The sequence below is a fragment of the Monodon monoceros genome, unplaced genomic scaffold (genome assembly GCF_005190385.1).
Source record: "Monodon monoceros isolate NGI ecotype Baffin Bay Population unplaced genomic scaffold, NGI_Narwhal_1 Super_Scaffold_11, whole genome shotgun sequence".
NCBI lineage: Eukaryota > Metazoa > Chordata > Mammalia > Artiodactyla > Monodontidae > Monodon > Monodon monoceros.
Genome location: NW_021703767.1, coordinates 109,133,479 through 109,159,103, shown reverse-complemented (window position 1 = coordinate 109,159,103; position 25,625 = coordinate 109,133,479). Strand labels below are relative to the sequence as shown.

Sequence of the window (25,625 nt, the reverse complement as noted above, 5' to 3'; positions counted from 1 at the left end):
TTAATACATACTAAATTTCATAGTGCCCACTGGAGAAGAGTTTTTTTTTGTTTTTACAATTTTGACTTCGTTTGAGGTAGCATTCTACAGCACCAGTGACCCAGCTAATCCTTTTGCTATGATCTTTTTGTACCACGCCCTAACCAAAATTGATGCAAAGGCAGAATGTTTTGAGTTACTCTCAGTAATTACATATTACTGAAGTTGGACTGATCATTTCTGTTCAACAGTGTGATCCAAAATTGCAAAATGTTTAAATGTGAGAAACATGGGTATGTAATTTCATTGCTTCCTCTTCAGAAACATCCACCAGTGTCCAGGAAGCTTGGGATCTAACTGATGAGAGTTACTTAGGGAGCAGTGTAGCCTTTTCATAACCTTCTATATCTTTCCTTAAAAAAGGAACATTATTATTCATTAACATTATAATCAACACATAGCCTTGATAACTTATTTTAAGTGATATATTGTATTTAAATTGCAGTATAATCTCTAATAGCTTTTTGCCAGCAAAGACTCTTTTTGGATTTAAAATGCAAATTGGACTTGAAAAAGAAAATTTATTTTTAGACTTATGGCACTTTAACTTAACTGTAACACAGTTTCAGGGCTTCCATTTGTTAACAGAATGTTTTTGGTTGTGAATTTTGGAGGAATCCCTACTGGAAAATTATTGAATGTCCTCTCTTGGCTGTGAGCCATTCATTTAAATGGGCTATGAGATAAGGCTGAAGAATTTCACTAATTTGGGGAGAGCCAACTAAAGATTATTACTGTAGGTCCATTAGACTTGAGATTTCTGTAATTATCTCAACAAGTTCTAAAAATCTAGGGTCAGATGAGGTGAAAAAGTTTATGTAGCTATGCTCATGTTATGGAGCAATAAAATCTTAATTGGGCATCAGAAAGACAGTGATTGCTACATAATTTAATTTGGATTCTCTCTCTGTGGAGTTTCCAAAATTTTTTTAATGCTATTTGGAGTTACAGAAGGATGATGCTGTAGAAAAACATCAGTTTAAAATTAGACCTAGGCTCTATCTAAAGTCATATTGGTGGCTTTGGGCATGTAACCACTCTATGCCTAGGTTTCCTTAAAACAGAGGTAACATGTCCTATTTATAGAGCAATGGGAAGATATTATAAGGAAGAAATATAATCAAAACCAGAGAAGCAGTTTAACATCATAGTTAAGAGCCTAGGCTTTGGCCACCAGACTGCTTGAGGATAAACTTCAGTTTTGCTACTTACCAACTGTGTGACTTTGGATACAGATTCCTTACCATCAATTTCTATAGCTAGAAAGTGGAGACAAAAATATTGTTACCATATATAGTTTAAATGATAAACAAAGTCAAGGAATTTAGAAAATTGACTCGCATGAAGTAAGCACTTGGCGCCTGACACAGGTCAAACATTGACTTATTATTATTATTACATAAGCATCTTTGGCTGAACCCTAATGAAAATCCTATAGTTTACATTTTGCCTATAAATCTGACAGTGAGTTTATCTGTAAATCTGATAGCAACTGGATTCCAGGTTAAGTATGTATAGCATGTGCCTGTGTGTATGTGGGTGTGAGTGTGCGTTTGTGCCTATGCGTTCAAGGTAAATTGGTCACATGTGTACATGAAATACAATTATAAACTACTCCTCAAGCTAAAACACAAAAAATAGGTCTCCTTTCCTGAGAATTGCAGCTCTACAGAAAAAATTCACTATCTTGGAACTTCCCTCAAATCTACTTGTGTAAATACACAGATAATTTCTGCACAGTTATATAGAGATGACTTTTCTTGGTGCTGACCAATTGGACTAGTGCAAGACTTGACCTTGGCTTAGCTGGAACTTACCCAGTGGCTGACAGGGAGTGCTTGACTAAATGATTAACTAGCAGTCCTGATTACATCCAGCATCGGGTGTTCCCTCCCATTCTTCCCCCCAACCTTTCTTCAACCAAGATATCACAAAAGCAATTTGAAACAGGGATTTCGTTTAAAAGGGAGGATTGGATTTTGCAAGAATCCAGAATGTTTGTAATGAAAACTGCTTGGTTTTATTAGTATTAGTTGGTGTGCTTGCTAATATTCAGTCATTTTCTCTTTAGGAATGGTCCCCCAGATTCTAGTTTCCACATTGTTGCCTTCTGAATGGAGTCCTTTGTGACCTATTGTGATTACATTGCATTTTCCTTGTGTTCTTTCCAAACGTTCTGACTCTGCCTTAATTTTGGTCAGGGGGTGGTGGGAGGAGGGTGGCAGCAGGGGAATGAGGTCAGCAATACTTTCAGAATGTTGTCAAAGGAGATTTTTAAATTGTCAAAAATTGCCTAGTAAGTAATATCAAGCTTGGTATCTATTAATAAAGCAAACATTTAGGATAGGAGTTTGGGTCAGAAATGAATGTCCTAAGGCCTTCACAGGAGCATTTGCTCCTGGGTGCCCCAGCATTTCTCTGACCTCTTCTGGACACTTCCATAGCAGTCATAAGCCAGGCTGATGACTACAGTGATTTTTAAGATACCAAAATGAAAATGTTGTGTGAAAATGTTTTGGGAGCAAAAAACCAAAGGCGTAGGCCGATTGGGAGAGAACAGAGCTGAAAACAGTTTTGCTCATAAAGGCTTCCTTAAACCTTACTTATGCAGGGCAAGAACCATCAGTGAAGAAATTTTGCCACCAAGCCAGATATGTGGCATATATGTTATAAATAGATGCCTAGCCTATTTAAAATGTTCGACACCAAAATATATAGTGGCCAGGATTTTTTGAAAAATACAGTAGTAATTGAGAAAGAAGTGATTTGAAACCATTCCCACTTAATATTGTTGTTTGTTGTGCACATTTTCCTGGATATTTTTTAAAAGCCTCAAAGAAAAAATGGACAAAAGCGTAGTCAATCCTAATCATTTACAGATTTCCTATTTGCTAATTCACCTACTGGCTAAAATTTACTTGTTACCCCCAAATCAATACTCACGGTGCTTTCGAGGTCATTTACAGACATACACAGATTGATGAAAGATTTCCATCGCTCTGCACACATGTACCCAGCTGAGGTCCAACACGGAGATTGTAAACAAGGGTCCTTCTCTCAGTCTATTTAGTGCCACGTTTTTCACATATTCTGTGCTTTTTGTTAGTGATTTAACTGTTTAAAATGGCCCCCAAGCCTAGAGCTGAAGTGCTGTCTGGTGTTCCTAAGGGCAAGAAGGCTGTGATGTGCCTTACAGAGAAAAGACATGTGTTGAATAAGCTTCATTCAGGTATGAGTTGTAGTGCTATTGGTTGTGACTTCAATGTTAATGAATCAATGATATATATTAAATCAGAAATTAAACAGAAACAGACATAAAACAAGATTATGTATTGATCAGTTGATGAAAATACTGTGTGATCAGAGGCTCATAGGAACCTAACACTATTTTCCAAAGGTCAATGATTCAGTATTTGTTAATTCAATGTTAGTGTTGACTTTAGAACAAAACCCATCAAATAACGAGAATCAGCCCTATTCATAATTCCTGTTAATCCATTCGCATGGGAAAGCATCAGTGATCTACTGAGTAGGGATCCACGTTAAATAAACTTAAACCCACAATTAAGTGCCAGCAGAGGTTCATGCTATCCAGTTTATTCATTTGCTGCTTGTGGCAATCATATTTATTTGAGATTTTCATTATTTTACTGAGAGTTTCCCCAGGATTACTTGACATATGCAGAAATCTCTTTAAAACACACATGAACATTCACACACACAGCACCAGAAAAGTAGCCTCTATGGAATGTGCATGTATCAACATAGAAATATTTCTTGTGTATAGTGCCTAAAATTCTATTTTCAGTTAGCAAGCTATTGATGCTGTTGGAAAGCATGGCATATAGATAAGAAAGGGGGATCATGTGACATTGGAAGCCATTGGCATTCAAAGACAGACCAAGGATTGCCCCTTCTTGAGGTAGACATGTAGCAGGTTTCCAGTGTATCTGGAATTCTGCCATGTCTAATCATGTCTGGCGATGAGTAGAGTGGTTGTGTCTCTGGTCTGTTGCCTGAGAGGGCCAGGAGCCTCCTAAGATAGAGCTCATCTCAGAGGAATAAAAAGTCAAGCTCAACAAAAATGTCCCTTGAATAAAGCCTTTCCCATCAGAGAAGTGATTCTGAATATAGTTCAGCTTTTGCTGTTGCAGTCTTCCCCCAAACCAGGCCCATTCGTCCTTGTGGTTCTTGGGAGAGGGAGGTATGGAGATAAAATCTAAGAGAGCTCTTCACCTGGAGGCACCATGAGCCCTCCTGGGAACTCCTCTAGGACAATGATGATGGAAGAGAGGCATTCTCCTTGTATCACAGGGCTCCAACCCCAGAGGTTATGGATGGGGTCTGGGACAGGAGGTCGTAGAGGTAAAGCCAGTATAGAGAGTGGAGACCTGAGGAGAGTGGACTTGTACAGGAGACACACCCTGGCCATCCTGTGCCAGGGACTCAGAAGGGACAATTGTACTTAGAAATATGGGTTGTCATGAGATGGGCCCATTTGTACTTACAGACTGGAAAGGCAAGAAGAAATAGGCCTGATTCATCTAAGTATGGGACCGTCTTTACTTCCTGATATTAGATTCCCCTGTTTTCATTTTCTGTGTTTCTCTATTGGCTAATCTGATAGTTCTCCCCTGGATGGACATTAGAATCACTGAGGAAGCCTTAAAAAATGCCTGGACCACCTCAAAGATTCTGATTTAATTGATCAGGGATCTATCCTTGGCATCTGTATGTTTAAAGGCTTCTAAGGTGATTCACATGGTTAGCCAGAGTTGAAAAATACTGCTGTACAACATATCACTGAGAATTTTCACCCTCCATCATCCATCCTGTTCTATCCAGAGGAAGGTTAGGCAAGAACCCTGCTACGTGTCCACCTCAAGAAGATGCACTTCGGGGTGTGCCTTTGAGTACGAAAGGCCTCCGTGCCACTTTCCTGTCTGTTTGCCCCACTGTGAAGAGTTCATCTGTTTTTTACCCTTTCTTCCCGGCCACTACAGACTCCAAATTCTGATGCTTTCTTCTTCCTTGGACTCAGCACTAGTTGCTGGTGATAAGGCTGACACTGAGGAGGGAGGGACGCTGTGGCGACAGAAAGGCAGGGAGCAGACAAAGTAAAGAAGGGGGCATGGCAAGGGGAGAATAAAGGCTAATTGGGAAAGAGTGGAGGAGGAGAAAGCAATGGAGCATGCTCACTGCTTCTCACACACTCCCACCTGATATAGCCAAAGTATGGAGGGGAGAGGGTGAGCTTGGAGCCATGCACACCTAAGTGCAAGTCCTGGGTTTCCATCATTTACTAGCTGCTTGATCTTGGGGAAACTACTTATTCTTGTACAACAAAGAAGTGGGGAAGCTCAGGGATTCAAAACAAGTCTGCCTGATTTAAGCACGCCAAACATTTTCTCAGCTTATACAGCATGTCCTAATCCATACCCTCACAATAGACCCTGGTAATGAATACAGTAATTAATAACATCCCAGATGGTAGTTGAGCTTGTTTTTAAATTCCTATGATCAAATAAGTTGGGGAAATGTTACAAGAAGATTAGTTGGGAAAAAAATGGTGTGCCATTTATTATCAGCGTAGAACATTCAGAATTGTCATTCATAAGAAGTAAGCTCATTACTAATAGATTACTTTTCTTGTCTTTATGTGACTATTTTCTTGAATTAAAAATAAACTTTTTTCTTATTGCAAAAGCAACACATGTTCATCTAATACAAATTGGAAAATAATGATAAGCAAATAAAACAAAATTAAACACACTCATAATCCCTCCACCCAGATATAACTGCTGTAAAGGCCTTTTAGACTTCCTTTGTTTTTATACAGATTTTCAAAAATCGTAATGTACACTTTCTTTCACTTTATAAACATCTGGTCAACAGCATTCCACATCAATACATTGGCCTTTACTACATCATTTTTTATGTCTGCTTACTAAGGTGAAATAATTTTATTTGTTTTTAAACCACATTTGTTTACTCAGATGCCAGAAACCCACAGATAAGGAAACATCTGAAGAGCCCAGGTGTGGCTATGTGGAGAGGTTGAGTAATTCAACGTGCAAAATACAAAAACAATTTTAACCAGTTTGACAGTGGTGCGTCTGTTTCCTATGGCCCTTCTACCCATGAGTCTACCGCCGACTTCAAAGAAAAGTCAGCGCAGAGGGGGTCCAGAGGATAAGGTGCAAAACGAGAATCAAACCCATGATAAGAGATTAAAGGAAGGTTGATCAAAGCCCCAGCATAAAAGTGCTAGCCCATAACTTGCCTTGCCTTGGCCCATGGCCCCAAAATATTCATCAGAGCAGAGCTCTCTTTGAAGCGATTGGAAGCGCCTGTGCTCAGATGAGCTCTCTGGTCAAAGGGCAGTTTTAAAAGTGGCATAGAAGGGGTTGGCAGAGTTGCCTCTCCCTCTCTTGTCTTCACATCCCTCACAAATTGCTTGAATGCTGCTTCTTTGGTTTGTTGTCCAGATGTAAGTAGTGTAACTGGGTATCAAGTGAGCAATTCAACCTAAGAGGGAAAGGATCATCTTTTTCCATTATGGGAGATGTGGGAAGTAGGGCTGCAAGAACGTGGCAGTGGATTTGCGCTCATGAGTATGGAACTGCAGCCACTGCTCGTCCTTTTCAGGCAAGGCAGGTGGTACTTCCAGAGAGGCAGTGAGACTTGTTCATTCCTCTCCCTGTTCATTCTACTTGCTGCTCTCCCAAATAGGAGTTTTTGGCTCTTTGTGGTGTTAGGACATAAACCATCCATTTCCTCAGAGAAGAGAGGAAAATAGAAGTGCTCCCAAAATGGCAGTTGCCTTTACAACATTCAGCTTACATTTTTAAAAGTATGTTAAAAGACAAGAGTTATATAAAATTGCTAAAAATGTGTGCTTAGAATGTCTTTAGGTAGCAGTCCTTTCAGGTTCCAATTTTCTGGTTTTTCACTCTACACAATAATCTTCTGTTCTTTAGGGTCTTTATTTTTACTTCCCCTGTCATCTAATCTTCATTTCCTTCAAAGTGCAAGGGATTTGCATTTTCTCTCTACCTTTTTAAGGTCAATTTCTTAATCTTTACTTGAGGTTTCAAGTTAGAAATTTTACTGACAAGTCTTTACTGAGCACAACGTTAGGCCCTGAGAGAAAACTGGAAAATGTATCTCCTCCTTTAGGGGAACCACAGTCCCGGTGAAGAGACAATGGATTTTCCAACAAAAAAATGAATGTGATGTCAGCCGATATGGGCTTTGTAAGGACGATCCTTCATGAAGAAGGAGAATTTGAACTGGGCCTTGAATATGCCTGAATTATGGTCAAAGTTACAGAAGCAGAGAACTATAAGGTGTTTCATAGCAGAAAATGAATACATTCATTAAACTGGGGCAGATGGCTCATGTTAGAAAGTAGTGAAAGAAGCTTCACTAGGTATAGTGAAGTAGAATAGTTCAGAACTATAGTTCATAGTTAGAATGTGCTGTGAGTCTGGATTTTATTATGAATGCAAGAGGATTATACTGAAAACTTTGAAGTGGAAAATGGCGTACTGAAATGACAGGACAATGTGAATCTGACTGACACACAGGATGAATGGGGTGGGGAGAGACCTGGGGCCATAGTTTGGTTGAAAGGGCATGAAAAGAGCCTGAGAGAGGAGGGCCCAAGGAAGAATAGAAACTGGGACCTGGAAGGATGGATGGACTCTGGAGGCTGTGAAATGAGAGCTGGTCTGACCTGCAGGAGCTGGGGAGGGGGGCGTGTAGGAGGAGGGAGGAAGGGGGCTCACTGATGATTCAGTAATGTCATCACACATAAACTTAACTGCATGACTTTTACTGAAGTGCTAGGTGATGGGATTACAAAGAGGTTAAGTTCATCAACAGAATGGTTAGGAAGACACAGTAGGTATTCACCTGAGAAATTCAAAGTAGCCTCATCTAAAGCCTCTTTAAGACTGAGTGAGGCAGTGAGCTCTCAGGAGTTCAGAGAAAGAAATTTTCCCTAAAGTTTGGAGTCATGGGAGCTTCAGGAGAGATGGGACATAAGATGAACCTTGAATAGTAGGTAGAATTTGGAAAGAATGGGAGGAGGAGTTAAAAGGGTGGGGTGAGGGGGAGAGAAACAAAGGCATGAGGTAGAGAAGCACAGGAGTGTTTGTGGCACGTGGAGTTAGCCCATCTGGCTGGAGCAGAGTTTGTATGAAAACTCAGGAAAAAAAAAGAGAAGGTAGAGACTTTTGGTTAGCCAAGTTAAAGAGTTTGTAATTTAACCTGGGCAACGTCAAGCCACTGACATTTTTGAGCAAGGGAGTGGCCAGAGCAAAAGGGTATTTGGTGAAGTTTAATCTGTGAATGATACTCGACATATGTATAAAAGTAGGGAGATAATACTAACAAGAGGAGTAGTTAGGTGACTTCTGGTCAAAAGGGATGAAGATGTAAAACTGATCATCTAAAGAGTATAGAAAAGAGGCAAAAGAGTTACTGATAAGCCCAAGGGAGAGCAAGAAATACAGAATTTTACTCAAGATTTCAAACACGGAAGGCTGTGATAACGATTGTGCTGTAGACCAAAGTATAAACGTCCAGAGAGGACTGGTTTGGAGGCAGCCCAGAGAGTTTAGTCTTAAAGAGATGGAACCTGAGATGACAGCCAGGCAAACGTGTCCAGAAGCGGTTAGAAGCAGGGGCTTGAGGCTCAGCTGAAAGACAGATTTACCATTCCAAGTTGGAAAATTCCACAGAGCTCAGCAATTCTTAAAAGTGTTTAATTAACTTATTTATTCAGAAAGTGAAGTATTTTCAGAAGCTCACTTGAGAATTTATACTCTCTTGATGCAGATGAATTCTCAATTGCTCTTTTGTTTTCCTTGCGAAACAGTTCCACTTGTATGAGAAAGAACGAGGGGAGGGCAGTGGAAGGTTTTCCTCACTATTCCAGGTATAGAAGTTGTGGGCATTGAGCCTCCTGTATGTAATATTCTTCTCTTCAGTGGTAATACTTTATGAAAATTTTATACATCCTTCTATCAATTGCCACACCCACCACAGTGTTTTGCACACTGTAAATACTCAGTGTTGGTTGATTTGCACTTTCATCATAAATCTCAAAGATAAAATAGTGGACATAAGAAAAACTAACAAGCTTACAGCTAATCTTAGAATGACAGACTCTACATAGACAAATGCAGAGCGGATATCAAATTTGAATTGCAAAAATTTTGTAAGCGAAGTACAAGAAGCAATCACTGTAGCTTCAGATCTTTACTAAAACGATAAAATCCATTAACAATCCCACATGCCTTGGAGCCAGCCTCGTAGACATTCAAAGGTCACAGCACCTTGAAGAGCGGAGTCAACAGCCCAAGTTATCAGAGTGAGGAGTGACTCCAGGCCCAGACCTTCATTCATTTTTTTTTTTTTTGCGGTACGCGGGCCTCTCACCGCTGTGGCCTCTCCTGTTGCGGAGCACAGGCTCCGGACGCGCAGGCTCAGCAGCCATGGCTCACGGGCCCAGCCGCTCCGCGGCATGTGGGACCTTCCCGGACCGGGGCACGAACCCGTGTCCCCTGCATCGGCAGGCGGACTCTCAACCACTGCGCCACCAGGGAAGCCCTGCATTCATTTTTTCATCTGACATAGGAACTAGCAAGAACCTCAGTTATTTAAAGGAGGGGGTGAGATATAGGATAGGAGGACCCAGACCTCTCAAGAATAAAACCAACCAACTACAGTAAAGGAAGGAGGACTATACACAGATAATATTCATCATTCTACCTGAATCCACAGTTACACAAGTAAAAAGAGGAGCATCAGCCTGGTTGACTAGATCATAAAGAAGCAATGTGTCTCTTTTTTTCCCCTTCCAAACTTACAAAAATACACCCTTCATTTTATCTTATCCTTTCTCTGGTCTTTCAGCCGCTCGACTGATCCAGAACATGGATGCCACTGCTGAGCCTTGTACAGACTTTTTCAAATACGCCTGCGGAGGCTGGTTGAAACGCAACGTCATTCCTGAGACCAGCTCCCGTTACAGTAACTTTGACATTCTAAGGGATGAATTAGAAGTCATTTTGAAAGGTCAGTGGGGTTTGTGTCTATGCATCAAAGATTTCTCTCTTAATATATCCATTTCTTAAGATATAGCTCTTAGCGATTACAGGGAGTATCGCAAAAGACTAAAGTTGATAATCCCTCCAAGTTTTGTGGACCACCGCTGAGTCACTCTGAGGGTGGTAGACGCTGAAATGGATATGTTGGCATCTCTTAGCATTCCTGCTTTCATTTGTAGGTACACACGATAAAGCTCTATTATCCCTGGAGATGGGATCTTTATGCCATTTTACAGAAGAAATTAAATTATTGCCAGTAAACACCACCTGCATGTTCTTTCTACCCTGGCCCTGTGTTGAGGTCACTGTGAGATGTTACTGAGATTTGCCTTCCCAGAGTAGGTATATCTGTTCTAACCCAGTTAAGACACTCTCCCTGGGAAGTTGAGAAAGCAGTGTCTAGTCCTTTGCTATCCTCCATTCTGTGTTCTCCTCTTTTAGAAGTTACTTTGTAAAAAAAAAAAAAAAATTTGCTGCTTTCTAATATCCAAACAAGAAGAACAGTACATTCATTTCATCTGGAGCATGGACAGTACTATCACACAAAGATAGTTATTTTCAAACCATCAAGAAGACTATCACAGTAAATTCCAAATTCCTCTGTAGTATTTGTTTTCTTTTTAACCTCAATTTCAAAAAAAGCAACTTCTCTGTGGTAGAGCAGTACACACCACTGTTCACACACACACACACACACACACACACAAAGCTAAGCTGGGCGATGAAACCAACTCTCAGTTCTGCACCAGAAATAATGATCTGGTGTAAGGGGTTTGGTTTTTCCTATAGGGTTTTGGAATGGGAGATGTGTGAACATATGTACAAAAGTTTTTTTTTACCAAACCTGCATTGAAAATGTTAATTGCAGCTGCAAATAAGCAATTATACTGATGTGTTTTATCAATACCCTATTTCAGATGTCCTTCAGGAACCCAAAACTGAAGACATAGTAGCAGTGCAGAAAGCAAAAACATTGTATAGATCTTGTATAAATGAATGTAAGTGCTCTGTATTTTATTTTATTAGGAGTATGCCAAAATATGCATAGTCTTCATAATATATTTATATTCATTATTTTCAAAAGCTGCTATTGATAGCAGAGGCGGATTTCCTCTACTCAGACTGTTACCAGATATATATGATTGGCCAGTGGTGACAGAAAACTGGGACCAAACATATAGTAAGGCAATTTTCCTTCTTTTAAAAAAAAATTATTTCCATATAAAATCTGTTATTATTACAGTATCATATTAATGCACTAAAGCATCTAATGATATACTTCACCTTTCATTGCTTTAGGTTCTTCTTGGACAGCTGAGAAATCTATTGCACAGCTGAATTCTAAATATGGGAAAAAAGTCATTATTAATTTTTTTGTTGGCACTGACGATAAAAACTCTATGAACCATGTAATTCATGTAAGTTTGTGTGGCCAACAGCCAAAGTTACTTTAAATTGCAGTAAAACTTCCACACACATTGTTGTTATTGATATTTAGAAATAATGCATATTCTCATTTGAATTGCATGAGCAAGGTGGTAATAAGTTCAAGGACAGACGCCTGGATTCCCAATTTTGAAAGTGTTTTCTTGATGCTGTGGTTTAGACATTCAACTCTCCTTCCTGCTACCTTTGTTTTAGATACCTCTCCGTTTATAAAAACAAATGATAAGAAAGGAAAGACTTCAGGTCTCTCCTGTTTAGAAAAAGCACCTGATTTCTCTGTATGTTCATGAAAGGAGCATGGTCTGGTTTACATAAGTAATACAGGTCAGAAATTAGAAATTCCTAATTGATTCCAGAAAGATCATAGAAATGGGATTTTTAACACAATTTTGGTTCTTGCTAAAGAATGTCTGTACTTTTTTCTCAATTAAGGTAAACAGAATCCCATTCTTTTTAAGTGGCTTTATTTGATTTTTTTAAAGTGTAAGCCACTCATTTAGGTTTACCTAGGACAAGATTTACTTAACGGAGTATGTTTGGAATAGAGTGAAACATCTAGGGACTTTTATTTAGTCTCCTGTAAAAGAAACTAACCAAAAGTTGCAGGTCACAGAAGCATAATTATGTCACTGTTGCATAAATCTTTATAGTCATTTTTATTAAAATCATGAAAGAGGCTGAACCCAACTCTTGCCTACAGTGGACCCCTTTCTCTCTTCCTACGTTCTCTCCTTTGGCTCTCAAGTGCCAGTATCCTGCATGATCGCCATGAGGCGGTTTCCTAAGGAGGGTCAGGAGGTTGAAGAAGGGGCAGGGCTCTTCCCGTGGGGATGCCTTTTGGCTCTTTCCTTACCAGTCCTCTGGGTTCTGTTTCTTTTGTATTGGCCTGGCCCTTTACAGCTGCTAGGATTCTCACTCTCACCCATAAATGCTCTAGTGTACCTTATCCATCTTACTGTGCGGCGCGTAAGAGGGACTCTCACAAAGCCGCGAGTATGTCCACAAGTTTTTGCTAGGTATCCAAGGTGGACTGGACACACTAGAACCGAGATGAGTTACCTCTTTCACACACTCAGCTGGCAGCTGGGTCTGCTGGCGTCCTGAGCAGGACAGCTTTGGAGAGAACTGAGGAGGAATCTCCTCTATCCCCTTAGGGTAGAGGATCTCAAAATAATCAAGATTTCTGCTAGCTTAGAATTTCTTGACTTACCATAGAGGTTTTACACCTTTTTTTTTTTTTTTTTTCTGTCCCAATTAAGGGTGGGGGTAGAAGAGAATGTCCCTCAGGGGAGCATATTAGAATCTCAGGAAGCCAAAATGTCCTGTAAAAGTATAATGCTCCCTAGTCCTAGATTCTAACATGTATTTGTTCACCTCCCCCTTTGTTATGCATTAAAAATCCTTCCCCGTGTTTTTTTTTTTGTTCAAGATTTCTTTGGTTTTTCTCAAGTATCTGCAGCACAGACTTCCAGATTATCTAGCTACCCATCAGTTTAACACTTGGAAGCAGTAGCGTGGAAACCATTTCCTATGTATTCACTCAGTGCCTGCTTATTACCCTTACAAAGAACAAGAACACTAGGATCTTTTTTGTTTTTTTAACATCTTTATTGGAGTATAATTGCTTTACAATGATGTGTTAGTTTCTGCTTTATAACAAAGTGAATCAGCTACACATATACAAATATCCCCATATCCCCTCCCTCTTGCGTCTCCCTCCCTCCTAGCCTCCCTATCCCACCCCTCCAGGCGGTCACAAAGCACCAAGCTGATCTCCCTGTGCTATGCGGTTGCTTCCCGGTAGCTATCTATTCTACATTTGCTAGAACACTAGGATCTTGCTCATACATAGATAGGCGTGCTTGTAATTTGTCCAGCTGTTTTATATCAACTGAATACTTTATTTTCTTCTTCTCATATTTTTGTATAGATTGACCAGCCTCGACTTGGCCTGCCTTCCAGAGACTACTATGAATGCACTGGAATATATAAAGAGGTAAAAACAAAAACAAAAATCCAACAAAATAAAATGAAACTACAGAATTTAAACTTAACGCTCTATGTCCTTCACTCAGGCAGATACTGAAAATCACGCATAATAGTGAGCTTCCTTTGAGTGAATGAATATTCTACACTAAGAAACAAAGAAACTTGAAATTCCTTGTTCGTGTCTTGACCTTAGTACTTAAGTCACGTGACCCATTTTGAAAAGTCAATTTTAAATGTTTTATTTTCTCTATAAATTTGATCAGTTAAAAAATGAACAGGTTAATCATGGTCTAGGTCAGTGCCAGTGAGGACCAGGGAATGGTCCAGTACCAGACACATCATACTCTGCAGCACTCTTCTAGAGCCTTCTGATTTGACTTTCAGAGGACTACCCAGATAGGGGCATTGGGTTCAGACAAACCTTTGCAGTCACCTTCTGATTCTAACATTCATCATACCCCACAGAACTGCTTCGCTTTGCCTCACAGCCTTGCCTCCCTCAAGCTGGTGTTGACGTGCTTTTGCTTCTTGATATAAAGGAACCATAGATGATAAACTTAGCAGTGTAATATATTATTAGGTATTTGGGGAAGGTGTTGGTTCCATAAATGTTTTCCTCATTATTTTGTAGCTCAGAAGTAAGTTAAGTTTACCTTTGATTATTCTGATGGGTCACAATGGTGGTGTGGCTGAAATTACTTCTTAATTAAAATTATTAGCTTTACATGTTTATACTGAGTGTGCATTTTGCCTCATTATTAAATTCAAAATAGCATGGAATAAATTCATTGTAAAGTATCTTTTTGAGTGGCTACACAGCATTGAAATGAAGAAAAAGATATATTGTAAAAGCCCACAGTTAATAACACAGACGGTCAAATGGGCAGGGGACATTTGAGTTCATTACAGGTATTGTGTGGGTTGCAGCTATTGGCTTTATGAGCTGTCTAGCTGCTTCCTATTGCAGAGTTGAGGGTGATTGAAGAATTTTGGCTCATTATACTACATTTTCATTGTCATCAACTAGGATGTTTTTCAAATTTAGGATTTTGTCCTAAAAACATAGCAAATTTGTCCAATCCTAAAAAGATATATATATATATATTTTTTTTTTGTATTTTAACATTCCTGATATCAAAGTATATCCGCCAGTTAGTGTATACATTTAATGTGGTAAAGTTTCTTTTTTGTTTTTTTTCTTTTGGAAAGGATCCTGTTGTTAAGATGATGGTGTATTTGTGCATTTTATATTCAACGCTATCTCATAATCGAGAAAAGGTCATAATCTAGAGCTGTCTTTCATAGGCTTGGGTCATATGGAAGCATTTTGTTTAACCTGTGGCTGTTTTTTGTTTTTTTTTTTAATTTTAGATTAGATTATATTTTGAGAAATGCATATTGTATTCCTCTGGTTATTTTAAACTTAAATACCTCAGTTCCTTTTTGTTTTCTGTACTTTCCTTCCTAAAGAGAGAACAGGCCTTAAGGCAATAGAAACTCAAAGGTATTTATTCTTATAGTTTTTACATGGCAGAATGGTATGTTTTCTTACTAATTAAGGTTACTTATGCACAGACTTTAAGAGCTAAATGGGACATTAGAGAATTTAGTTCAACTCCTCATTTTACAAATGAGAAAATAGAGACCCAAATAAGTAAAATGATTTGCTTAAGTCATGGATTAGAAGATCTATGTGTCACGAACATTAATTGTAAGCAATGGAAACCTACTCTAACTTAAATTCTGTAAAAAAATTTTTTTTTCTGTTTGTCACACCTAAATGTAAAGTTCTAGGGATGAATCAGGCATGGTTGGTTCCAGGGGTTCAACTGAACCATCTTATCTCTTTTCCTGTTCTCAAGGTGCTACTTTCTTCTGTGTTGGAGTCCTTCTCTAGCAGGCTTTCTCCATTGTAGCATCAGAGATGATCCCTGGCAGCCTTACAATCCAGAAAAAAGAAATTCTATCTCTCTTACTCCTATCAGTTTCTGAGGAAAGCGCTCTGATTGTTCCTGCTTGAGCCACCTGCCCTTCTCTTGACCAATCACTGTGTCCAGGGAACTGGGCTCTCTCATTGGGTAGTTGGTACTGGCAACCCATCTCTACAGCTCAGGAAGGGAGACCCCTTGATCGATAGTTCCACCAAGAGGAAAGAGAATAGAGGGTTCTGTTATGAGCAGCTGAGGAGAGATATCTACTATAGCCCTCCTCATCATGATCCTGTCTCCTGGTTCCCAATCTGTTTTTCCTTCTAGATGGTGCTATTTCTACAGAAAAACCTGGAGAGCAAATCTCATTTAAAATTATGAATTAAGCCGGCTCATGTGGATGACACAAGGTGCCAAACAAGACTACATAAACACTCTTTTTCCAGGAGTTTATAATGTAGATGTAATAACACAGTGTTCCTACCAAATGTAAAATAGATAGCTAGCGGGAAGCAGTTGCATAGCACAGGGAGATCAGCTCGGTGCTGTGTGACCACCTAGGGGGGTGGGATAGGGAGGGTGGGAGGGAGACGCAAGAGGGAGGAGATATGGGGATATATGTATATGCATAGCTGATTCACTTTGTTATATAGCAGAAACTAACACACCATTGTAAAGCAACTATACTCCAATAAAGATGTTACAAAAAAAAAAATAACACAGTGTTCTATAGGCCAAATATTAGGCAGAAGGCCACATAGCCATCTATATAAATACTGAACAAATCCATACATTTATTTTAAAAATTGGGATTTATCTGTGTGGCACCTTGTTGTATAAAGTGTCCTTTCCCGGGAAATAAATAGAACTTCCTAAATGTCGTGGCAGATGAAACTGTTCTCAAAATGGGTTCATCAAGGAGCCACTCATGCTGGATGTCTCTTGTTAAAGAGATAGAACCTTATTTCTGAGGTATTCTGATTATCTGAAGAGATCACTTAATGACACATTGCTACCTCAAAGGACAGAAGTAGTGAGATTTGAAACAATCCCATCCCATACAAGAGTATACATTTCCATGCTAGGAAAACAATATGAAAGGTACATATTGCCCATAAAAAATAATCATCCCATTCATGGAATTTTAAAATGGAACCAACCAATTACTTCATGTGAGAAAGCTCTTGCTTATTGATTCACTGAAAGGAATGACAACCTTAATTTTCTTGAAAAATCACCACCTCCAGAAGAGTCTCTGAACTCTATGGGGATGAATTGGAATTGGTCTCAAAGTTTCCCTTTCTCTACCTGTTTAGCTTTTCAAGGCTGACTGCTGCCTTGTCCTCCTTCATAAGGGATCTGCAGGTTAGGTACCCAAAATATTTGAGCATAATTGGATCACAGATACGTTTATGTTCTGTGTCTGTCTGAAAAGGTAGAATTAGCCAGGGTAGTGGTTTCTGAACCTAAGGACCACTTTGTGTGTGCCAATGACAGTGCTCTGTGTAGCCACACCTTCATGTTTACATTCTTCAAGATTCATTTTACTTATTTATACATTAACAAAACATTATTTGAACAGAGCATCTCAGGGCTAAAAGAAAAGTGAGAAAACCACTGATCTAGCAAGTGAGAGCCCTAGGAGGTAACAAAGGAGTTGGAGATTAGAAGCTATATAGTATAATGCTATGGGGCCTGGCAGGGGTGGAGGAGGCCAGAGTCATGAAGAAATTTAGAGCGCTTAGAAAAATTTGATGTTCATTAAAAAAAAAAAAAAAAAAAAAAAAGGGAAACATTTCAGGTATGAAGATAGAGGACTTGGAATATGGCCAGAATGGTTAGAAGCCAAAAAAGAGGTGATCCGGGGCCTCTTTTAAACACAGTCCAGGGAAATTCTCTAAGCTGTACCTGCTCTGGAAAGAGCACAAGCTGAGTTTTGCAGTCCTTTAGATGAGCAGGTATTGGAACTGAGGGTAAACCTAGAGAGGATTTTGTTTGCCCACTTACCCAAAATACAAGCTCAGAGAAACTGCTCCGGACTTGGACTGCGATTAGAAATCTGATGACATAGGAGGTGAGGGAAATTTACTCAATATACTTACAATTTAACTTAATTTTTATTGAGCTTCTACTATGTGACAGATGCTTTTCTAGGCAGTAAGGATACCAAGGAAACAAGGCAGAAATGGTCCTTATTCACATGGAACTCATGTTCTAATCGGAGGAGATAGATGATAAAGAAACAAGTAAATAAAGAAATAAGATAAATGGAGATAGTGTTATAAAAGAAATAAAACTGGATGATACGATACAAGGTGAATGACTGGGGGTAGGGGTCGGTGGATAATTTAGATGTGATTTGATTTGGTTTTTAAAAAGATTGCTGTGACTGCTGCTTGGTTGACTTGGTAAAACGGATCCTGCAAAGGAAGCGGCTGACCTCATTTTTTACTTTCTGGGCACCAGGTGACTAATAGTCAGGAGGTTTCACCCAGTCCACAAAACATAAAGGAGCTTTTGAACTTGAGACTTCCTGGATATGACAAAAGAAATTTTTTAGATCAACTGAACTCAGTTTGTACAAAGAACTACATGCACCTTCCCAAACATATGCAACAAACCTTAGAAGTTACACAATAAGTTCTCTCATATGAATCTGCAGGCTCTCTCATTAATAACTTGATGAAAGCCCCCACCAGTCCCCATGCTGGTCCGTAGTGGATCCTCTTGTATCCTGTGTTTCTCCTACTCCAGAGCCCTGCTAGGATTGGGGGCTGTTTCTCACTTCCTGTCCCCAGGAATGGCTGCGTGATTCTCTGTGTCTGTGCTCTTCTTTGGGGAGTAAGCCTCTGTGTTCTGGCAGCTGCATGATCCCTGACATGCTGCTTCAAGTGGGAAAAAATCCCAAGCCTTCTGAGAGGAAACATCTCTCTCCTGCTGGGGGCCCCTGTGTGTTCCCTCAGGAAACTTTTCTGTGTAACACTATTAAATAACACCACCGGCATCAGTGGCTAGGAATAAGACAGTTCTGTGACTTTTCGGTCACTTCATGCTCCACATTATGTCTTGGAAAGGGAAGGGCAGAAAATTGGTAAGAGCTAGGTGTCCCGGGACAGAAACTTTCAAAGTGAAACCCCTGGTCCATAGTTGTTGGCACACCAAGGTACACAAATATTGGCCAACCTGTCCAGAGAGCTCTCTGTTCCTCCCTGGGACTTGCTGTTACTTATTAACAAAGATACCAAGTATGAAGGACAGTAGTGGAATGGCATCACTCTCTTGCTCTTTGGCAACTCTAACAAATATCAGCTTTTTTCTAAGCAGGAGAAGTCCAACTTCTGAACAGAGACAATATATAAATATTATTGCCTGGTCCTGCAATATGAAGATAGTCCTAATTAGAGTAAGAGTTCACGGTGTTGGGTACCAGTAAATATCATCTCACCAATAGTGTGTAATTTAAAAGTTCACAAAACTGCAATTAGGGATTTTACCCAACCATTTAAAACGAATTAGCATCTTTGAACCTGCTATTATAAGCATTAGGATTTGCAGTGTTTTATTTTTAAAGGAAGGACTACATAGACATTTAGGTTTTGGGGGTTTTTTCGTTTGTTTTTGTTTTGTCACATAAAGGATTCACTGTATCAAAGCTTCAACTAGGCTACCTTACGACTGTCGAAAAAGGTAGCTGCCTCTGACCCTTATCGTAATAACTAGTTGCTCTCTTAGTGACAGAAAAGAAAAATTGACATCTGATTTTAAAAATATCCTGGCCAATGTACTTTTTAAATGTTAAAATGTGTGTTGATTACTTTTTCGCCAAATTATGACAATTGCTATTATTTGGCATTTTAAAAATCTAGAAGTATCTCAAGGAAGAAAATCAATACCTTAAGGTAGAATCATATCTTGTAGAAAGGATTTAACAGCAGCAGTAAGCCTGGGTTCTGACAGCTACTAGATAAATTTGGAAGCCAGGAAAGATAATCAAGATACTAAGACATGTTTTAATCAGTCACATTGTAATAGGTTGCCAGGTAGTGGAGCTCATTAAAGGAAGTGTGTATTCCATGTAAGTGTATTAAATATTCAAGCATCTCAGAAGTTCATGGTATAATATGCTTCCAGTTTTCTGGGAAACTTTACCAGCTCAGAAGACTAGAAGCATTTTCCAAAGTTCTTCTGCTTGCCAAATTCTCTAGTCTTTAAATAGATCTGTAAGGATAAAGATACTGGAGTTAAAACCAGTTTGCAGAGTCAACAAAATGGAGGAGAACACTCTTATTATTGTTTTCTCACCTCATTAATGAAAAAGCATCCCATAGAGTAAAAAAAAAAATCTCAGTAGATTGATACTGGAAAATTTTAATTACCATTTCCTTCATAGTCAGTAGTAATTCCCTGCTGAATGCAGATGAATTTATATGATTTGAAATGCAGTTAATTCAAAGCACTGCATGCTTGTACTTTGGAATAGTTGGTCCCATGAGGTATGAACTCAGACATATTTGTTTTCTTCAAAGTGAAACAAGAATTCTGATTACTTTTTAATAGGAAAAGAATGGAGTTGGCAAGAATATACATAAAAACATCCTTTTATCCCTGTTACCTTAGTGATTTGGTTTTTAATACAGACACATGGCTGAAAAATAGTTTGTTCTATTGAGTAGCAGATCCATGGATAGAGATGCCAGCGAGACAGGCTCACAATCGCTGGGTATCCTTGAAAGAGAGAGCCCTCTCCCTGGGAAATTGTTTTCTTAGCATTTAGTAAAGGTCATGGGATGCCAGTATCTAAAGGTGTCCTCTTGAATTTCAAATTAATAATGACTTTGTACATTTTTTAGGTTCTTGCTTGATAGAATATTTTCATTTTCCCTATAAGTTTTATGTTTGATTCTCTTAATGAGTCACTGTGAATTTAGATGTGCCTTTGCACTCACAGTGACTAGAATGGTTCCCCTTTCACTGATAATCAATTAGTAGGGTTGTAAAAGCCCCTTGAAAGTGTGGAATTGTTAAGCACTCTACAGCTTTCCTTCATATTTACCCTGTGTGGACAAGTCTTTGAAGCATAGAACTACCCATTGATCCCAAACTTGTGTGGTATGGCTTTCCTAATTCGGTCATCTGCGTGTCGCCAAACTGGTGCTGGGACTTGAATTTTGAATAAATTTGAATGTGGTGGGATCATAATTTATTTTAACTGCTCATAGAAAATAATAGCTAAATAGCAATGTTATGAAAGTGGTATTAAATTTCCTGGGTTCAGTGCCACTCTGAACTTGAATAAGGTATTTATATATTCTATAAAAGGTCAATAATAAAACTAGTTTATAGCTTATCTTCATAAAGTTAAAATGTGTGTGAAGATAAAATGGAAAGAATTTGAGTTCTCAGAAGAAAGCTGATATTCAAATCTATGGTATCTTAGAAATTTCACAGTAATGACAGCCAGCTTTGGAATTAACTAAAACCCACAGATTTGTGTTGGAGGAGCTCATGAGAATGCATTCTCATTAAAAAAAAAAAAAAAATACTGCTTGGCCAGAGAAGACAAATAAAAGGTGTTCTGATAATGTAATATGTTTGTGGCCATCTCTTCATGGATAGTTGAAAAATATATATATATATGTGTGCAGAGAAAACCTGTTAAAAGGAAATTTGGCAAAAGAATTTATTATTTAAGAAAAAAATACTAGGTTATTGCTTACCAAATGTTTTACATCTGCATTCTTATTAAAGCAATTTGTTTGATTAAAAGTTGCAAGTTATAAAATCTCCGTAACCAAATGGTTATAAGTTACTTAGTACTTTCAGAGTGATCCTTTATTGTTCTGCTATAATTCAAAGACACATTGACTTTCTGAGAACCTGTACAGGTCATTTCTTTTAGGATTCAGGAATGGATTTCTATTTTGTTGTGCTTTATCTGTCACCAAAAATTAATACTGAATTGAAAATAAGTTTTAAGTTAAAGCACCATGATGAATATTTAGAAGGTTCTTCAGCAATGTACTGTCATTTATTTCTTGCAGGCTTGTACAGCATATGTGGATTTTATGATTTCTGTGGCCAAATTGATTCGTCAGGAAAAGGGACTGCCTGTCGATGAAAAAGAGCTTTCTTTGGAAATGAATAAAGTTATGGAATTGGAAAAAGAAATTGCCAATGTAAAACACATTTTCTCTGATACACTGAACAATGTCAACCACTTTTTATTTCTTTCTCTTCTCTATCGTATTTTAAGGGTAAAATGTACATCTCCTTAACCAAGTGATAAAAATGCATAGCTCGGGAATGGATCATTGACTTCAAGAGGACCTTTAAAACTGGAATTTTACAGTAAACCAGGTTCCAGACATCCAGGAGACATACTTAATTTGACAAATATTAAACTAGATCTACTTAATGACCTATTATAAGTGGATTACATCAATATCCTAACTATTTACAGTCAAACTGTTGTTGAGATGCCCTTGAGATTCAGGACACACTTGATTGCTAGCTATTCAGCAAAGCTGTTTTAGTTTTGATATGTACAATTTTACTTTATTTTATTTTAAAGTTTAAGGTGACCACAGAAATTGTCTCTATCCCTTTGCTAAGAAGTATTAGCCTCTGAACATGGCCACACTACAGTACGATATCACTGAGTTCAAACTGTCAGGCTGCTTATTAGCTCAGGGGAGATCCAAGAGGAGGAGTTTATCAGCAAAGCCCAAGGGGTGTGTTCCTGAGTTTCCTCTAGTTCCAGGTCAATCCTTAGAGTCTGAGTTGGCACATTCTTGTCTGAAGTTCCTCTGACGGGGTCTGCAGTCTCAAGCGAGTGAACTCTGTAAACAGCATCCGGGTTATTGATTGAACTCACGGTCAGTTTCAGTCTAGGATCCACAGAGCTCTCTGACATTGCAAACAGCAACCTGCAACTCCTAAATCCCCGTCTGCTTGTCACTTTATCATCAGAATCTTGAAGACTGAAGATCTTTCAGGGCAATTTTGGCTTTCCTGGGGCTACATGAAACCAAAAGTGTAGAATCAGAACCAGACTTTGCTTGGAGCTGCAGCTGGATGAATGGCAGTTTGATGGGTTACATGTGGTTCTGTGTTGGAAACAGAATTTTTAAAGGAGAACAGTTTATTACCCTGGGTTTTTACCTCTGGCACCTTCCAAGACCATGTTCTCCTTTGATCAGCCTCAGCTTCTGTAGTAGTTGTATCTTACCTCAGAATTCTTTGTGTCTACATTTTCTCTCCCCTCTGACACTCTGAGATTGTAGTGGGGTCTCAGTCCTCCCTGAATCACCTATGTGTCTCTAACAGTGTCCAGCACGTTACTGCGTGCAGATGTTACAAACATAATTTTTAAATGAATAAGTAAGTGACCTAAAGGGGAAATTGGAGCTGTTGTCACTTGAGAAATAATTCCCATTTTTACATTTTGTTTCTTTTCGCTTAAAATTGCTTTTACTCCTTTCAGCCACTAGTTGGGCAGTTGTTATTGAAATTTTCTTTTTTGATTCAATGAAAAAAATAATACTGGATGCTGTTGATAACACTGAACTCGTTAGGCCAGATGAGCGGACAGTCACAAAAGTAGATGCTAGAACTCTCCAGATAATCCACCTACCTGTGTTATGTACTAGGAATTTTCTCAGTCTTGCTTGCTTTAAATTCTTGTAGAAATCATTGTGCTTTTTTCTACTCTTTTTCCCGTCTGAATTTTGACTGGGACACTGAATGGTGGTAGGTGAGAGAAAGAGTATTTGAGAGAGAAACTGGAAATGACTATATTCAAGAAAGTCATTATCGTATGAAATAGCCACAGACACAGCTGAGCTGCCCATTTGGCCATAGAAGGAAAGAGGCCTGTAAATATTGCCGATGTGGTTTGGCAGTTATGAAAATATAAAAAGATTTTTGAAAAATTTTATACTTGACACTGCAGCCAAATCTTGATAATTGTTACTGAATATACTTAAAATCTCTTATATTTCTCTCTTCTTCTTGATAAGACAAAATAAATTATAACACAAATACAGAATAGAACTTAAATATAATTATGTTGTACCTATGCCATATTTCTTTTTCCCTTGTATATAGTTATATTTTTCTAAAGAGTTCTTGATCTAAAATAATGATAAGAAATTAAATCCATAGGCTACAACTAAATCTGAAGATCGAAATGATCCAATGCTTCTTTATAACAAAATGACATTAGCCCAGATCCAAAATAACTTTTCACTAGAGATCAGTGGGAAGGTAAGTAGCAGTTTTATGTACTCTCTTATTGTGCCATTTTCTAAAATTATAATATTAAAATGCAGTTTGTTAAAATTTAATGATTTTTTAATTTATTGAAATAAATTGAACATCAAAATGAATTTAGACGACATCAACCATTTGACTTCATGAAAAGACTTGAAAAAAACTATTTGACATAATTATATTTAATTAGTGTGAATTTCAAAGGTAAAAGTCCTTTCAAGGCAGCTATGTAATAATATTAGAAATTATCATAGAAAAGGGTTTGGAAACATTAAAAGCAAAAATCCTTCTGAAGGACCATTATATAGCCATTGGACTTGGACAGTCAAATAATATAAGTACCAGATTTCTTTTTAACTCTGAAAAAGGATAATTTATTCATAGAACTTGCCATGTTCTCATCAAGGCCATCTATGGAGGTGTTCAGAGCAATAATGGAGAAATAGAACATAAGAAACAGAAAAATCCATAGGTTCCATTTATAAACATCAATTGACATCTTTTTGCTTAGTTGTAATTCCTTAGCTAGTATTTAATAATCTCTTTTAAGGCTATGAATGTATTCTGTGTATTAGTTGATTCACACAATCAGGTAATGAAGCAACATTCATGGAAAAATCTACAAACCACCACATTCAGTGATGGAATTCTCTTTGTCACTAATTGCTGAAAACAAGGACTTTTTAAAGGCATAACCTACTGAGTTAGGAATTTCTTACATAGAGCTTTTTAATATAATAAGTGTTTAATAAATATGTTTTGAAATAATGGGCCAAACTGCCAAAGGAAATCAAGAAAAGTACATAGCATAAGATATTGGTAATCTTAAACATTCTCAAACATTGAAATGTGGCATTTCAGCAAGATCTGCATAATCTCCACTTCTGCTGTTTTTTCTTATATCCATTGGTGGTTGGATAACCACAATTCCCATTTAAAGAATAATAGATAAGACTCCATCTTCTGGCAACTCCAAATCCAGCTTCTGAAGTGTGAGAACTGCATGCCTGTAGACCTGATATTGATAGCTTAAAGTACATTTTGTTCATCTTCATTGGACCATCTGTGTTGTATCTATACATTTACTATACCTCTGCTAGGACAACAGTGTGCTTTCATTTACACCACCAGCTCCACTGAGATGTATTACTGTGTTTAAATTGATTGTTTATTAATATCCACCTTTAAGAGATAAACATTTTATACCCATTTAAATTTTTGCATAAACCTAGGAAACTTTATGTTTACAGCTAAATTTCTTTTTCTTTCATATTGGTTAGACCAAGAATTTGACACTGAGCCTAATTTCTAGCATATGTTTACTACACTTAGAAGCTTTGCTTTTGCTCTTAAATGGTTGGTTTAATTCTTTTATTTAAATAATTATGCTACAGAACTAATTTTTATTCAAAAATTGATTGAAGCAATTAGAGAAAAATCCTAAACAGATACCAAACTGACTATTGTGATAATTATATAGTGATGCAACTGACACTGTAACCATGTCTGACCCTGTAACCATAACTGAGTCTTGGACCCAAGAAGAGAAATCCATAATTACTCAATGTCTTGTGCCTGCTTTTTTCCAGCCATTCAGCTGGTCAAATTTCACAAATGAAATCATGTCAACTGTGAATATTAATATTCCAAATGAGGAAGATGTGGTTGTTTATGCTCCAGAATATTTAACCAAACTTAAGCTCATTCTTACCAAATATTCTGCCAGGTAGGTATGTCAGACTGCCCATGTTCCCAAAGTTTACATTTAATATCACGCTTTAGAAGCTTTGCAGCCTCATCTTTTCTGTTGCTGGGTGGTGGGTTTTTTTATGCA

The 25,625-nt window shown here is 38.1% G+C and overlaps 1 protein-coding gene across 9 annotated transcripts in view; it reads left to right on the top strand.

The window, feature by feature from the left end:
- The window catches only part of MME (membrane metalloendopeptidase), a 334,644-nt gene that overhangs the window by 265,762 nt on the left and 43,257 nt on the right, over positions 1–25,625 (top strand). For all 9 annotated transcript variants that reach the window (XM_029214063.1, XM_029214056.1, XM_029214055.1 and 6 more), the window contains 8 exons: positions 9,964–10,125; positions 11,075–11,155; positions 11,242–11,337; positions 11,457–11,575; positions 13,534–13,599; positions 21,562–21,696; positions 23,684–23,785; positions 25,381–25,517. In XM_029214063.1, coding sequence (XP_029069896.1) covers positions 9,964–10,125; positions 11,075–11,155; positions 11,242–11,337; positions 11,457–11,575; positions 13,534–13,599; positions 21,562–21,696; positions 23,684–23,785; positions 25,381–25,517 — 898 coding nt within the window. The remainder of the gene's footprint in view (positions 1–9,963; positions 10,126–11,074; positions 11,156–11,241; positions 11,338–11,456; positions 11,576–13,533; positions 13,600–21,561; positions 21,697–23,683; positions 23,786–25,380; positions 25,518–25,625) is intronic.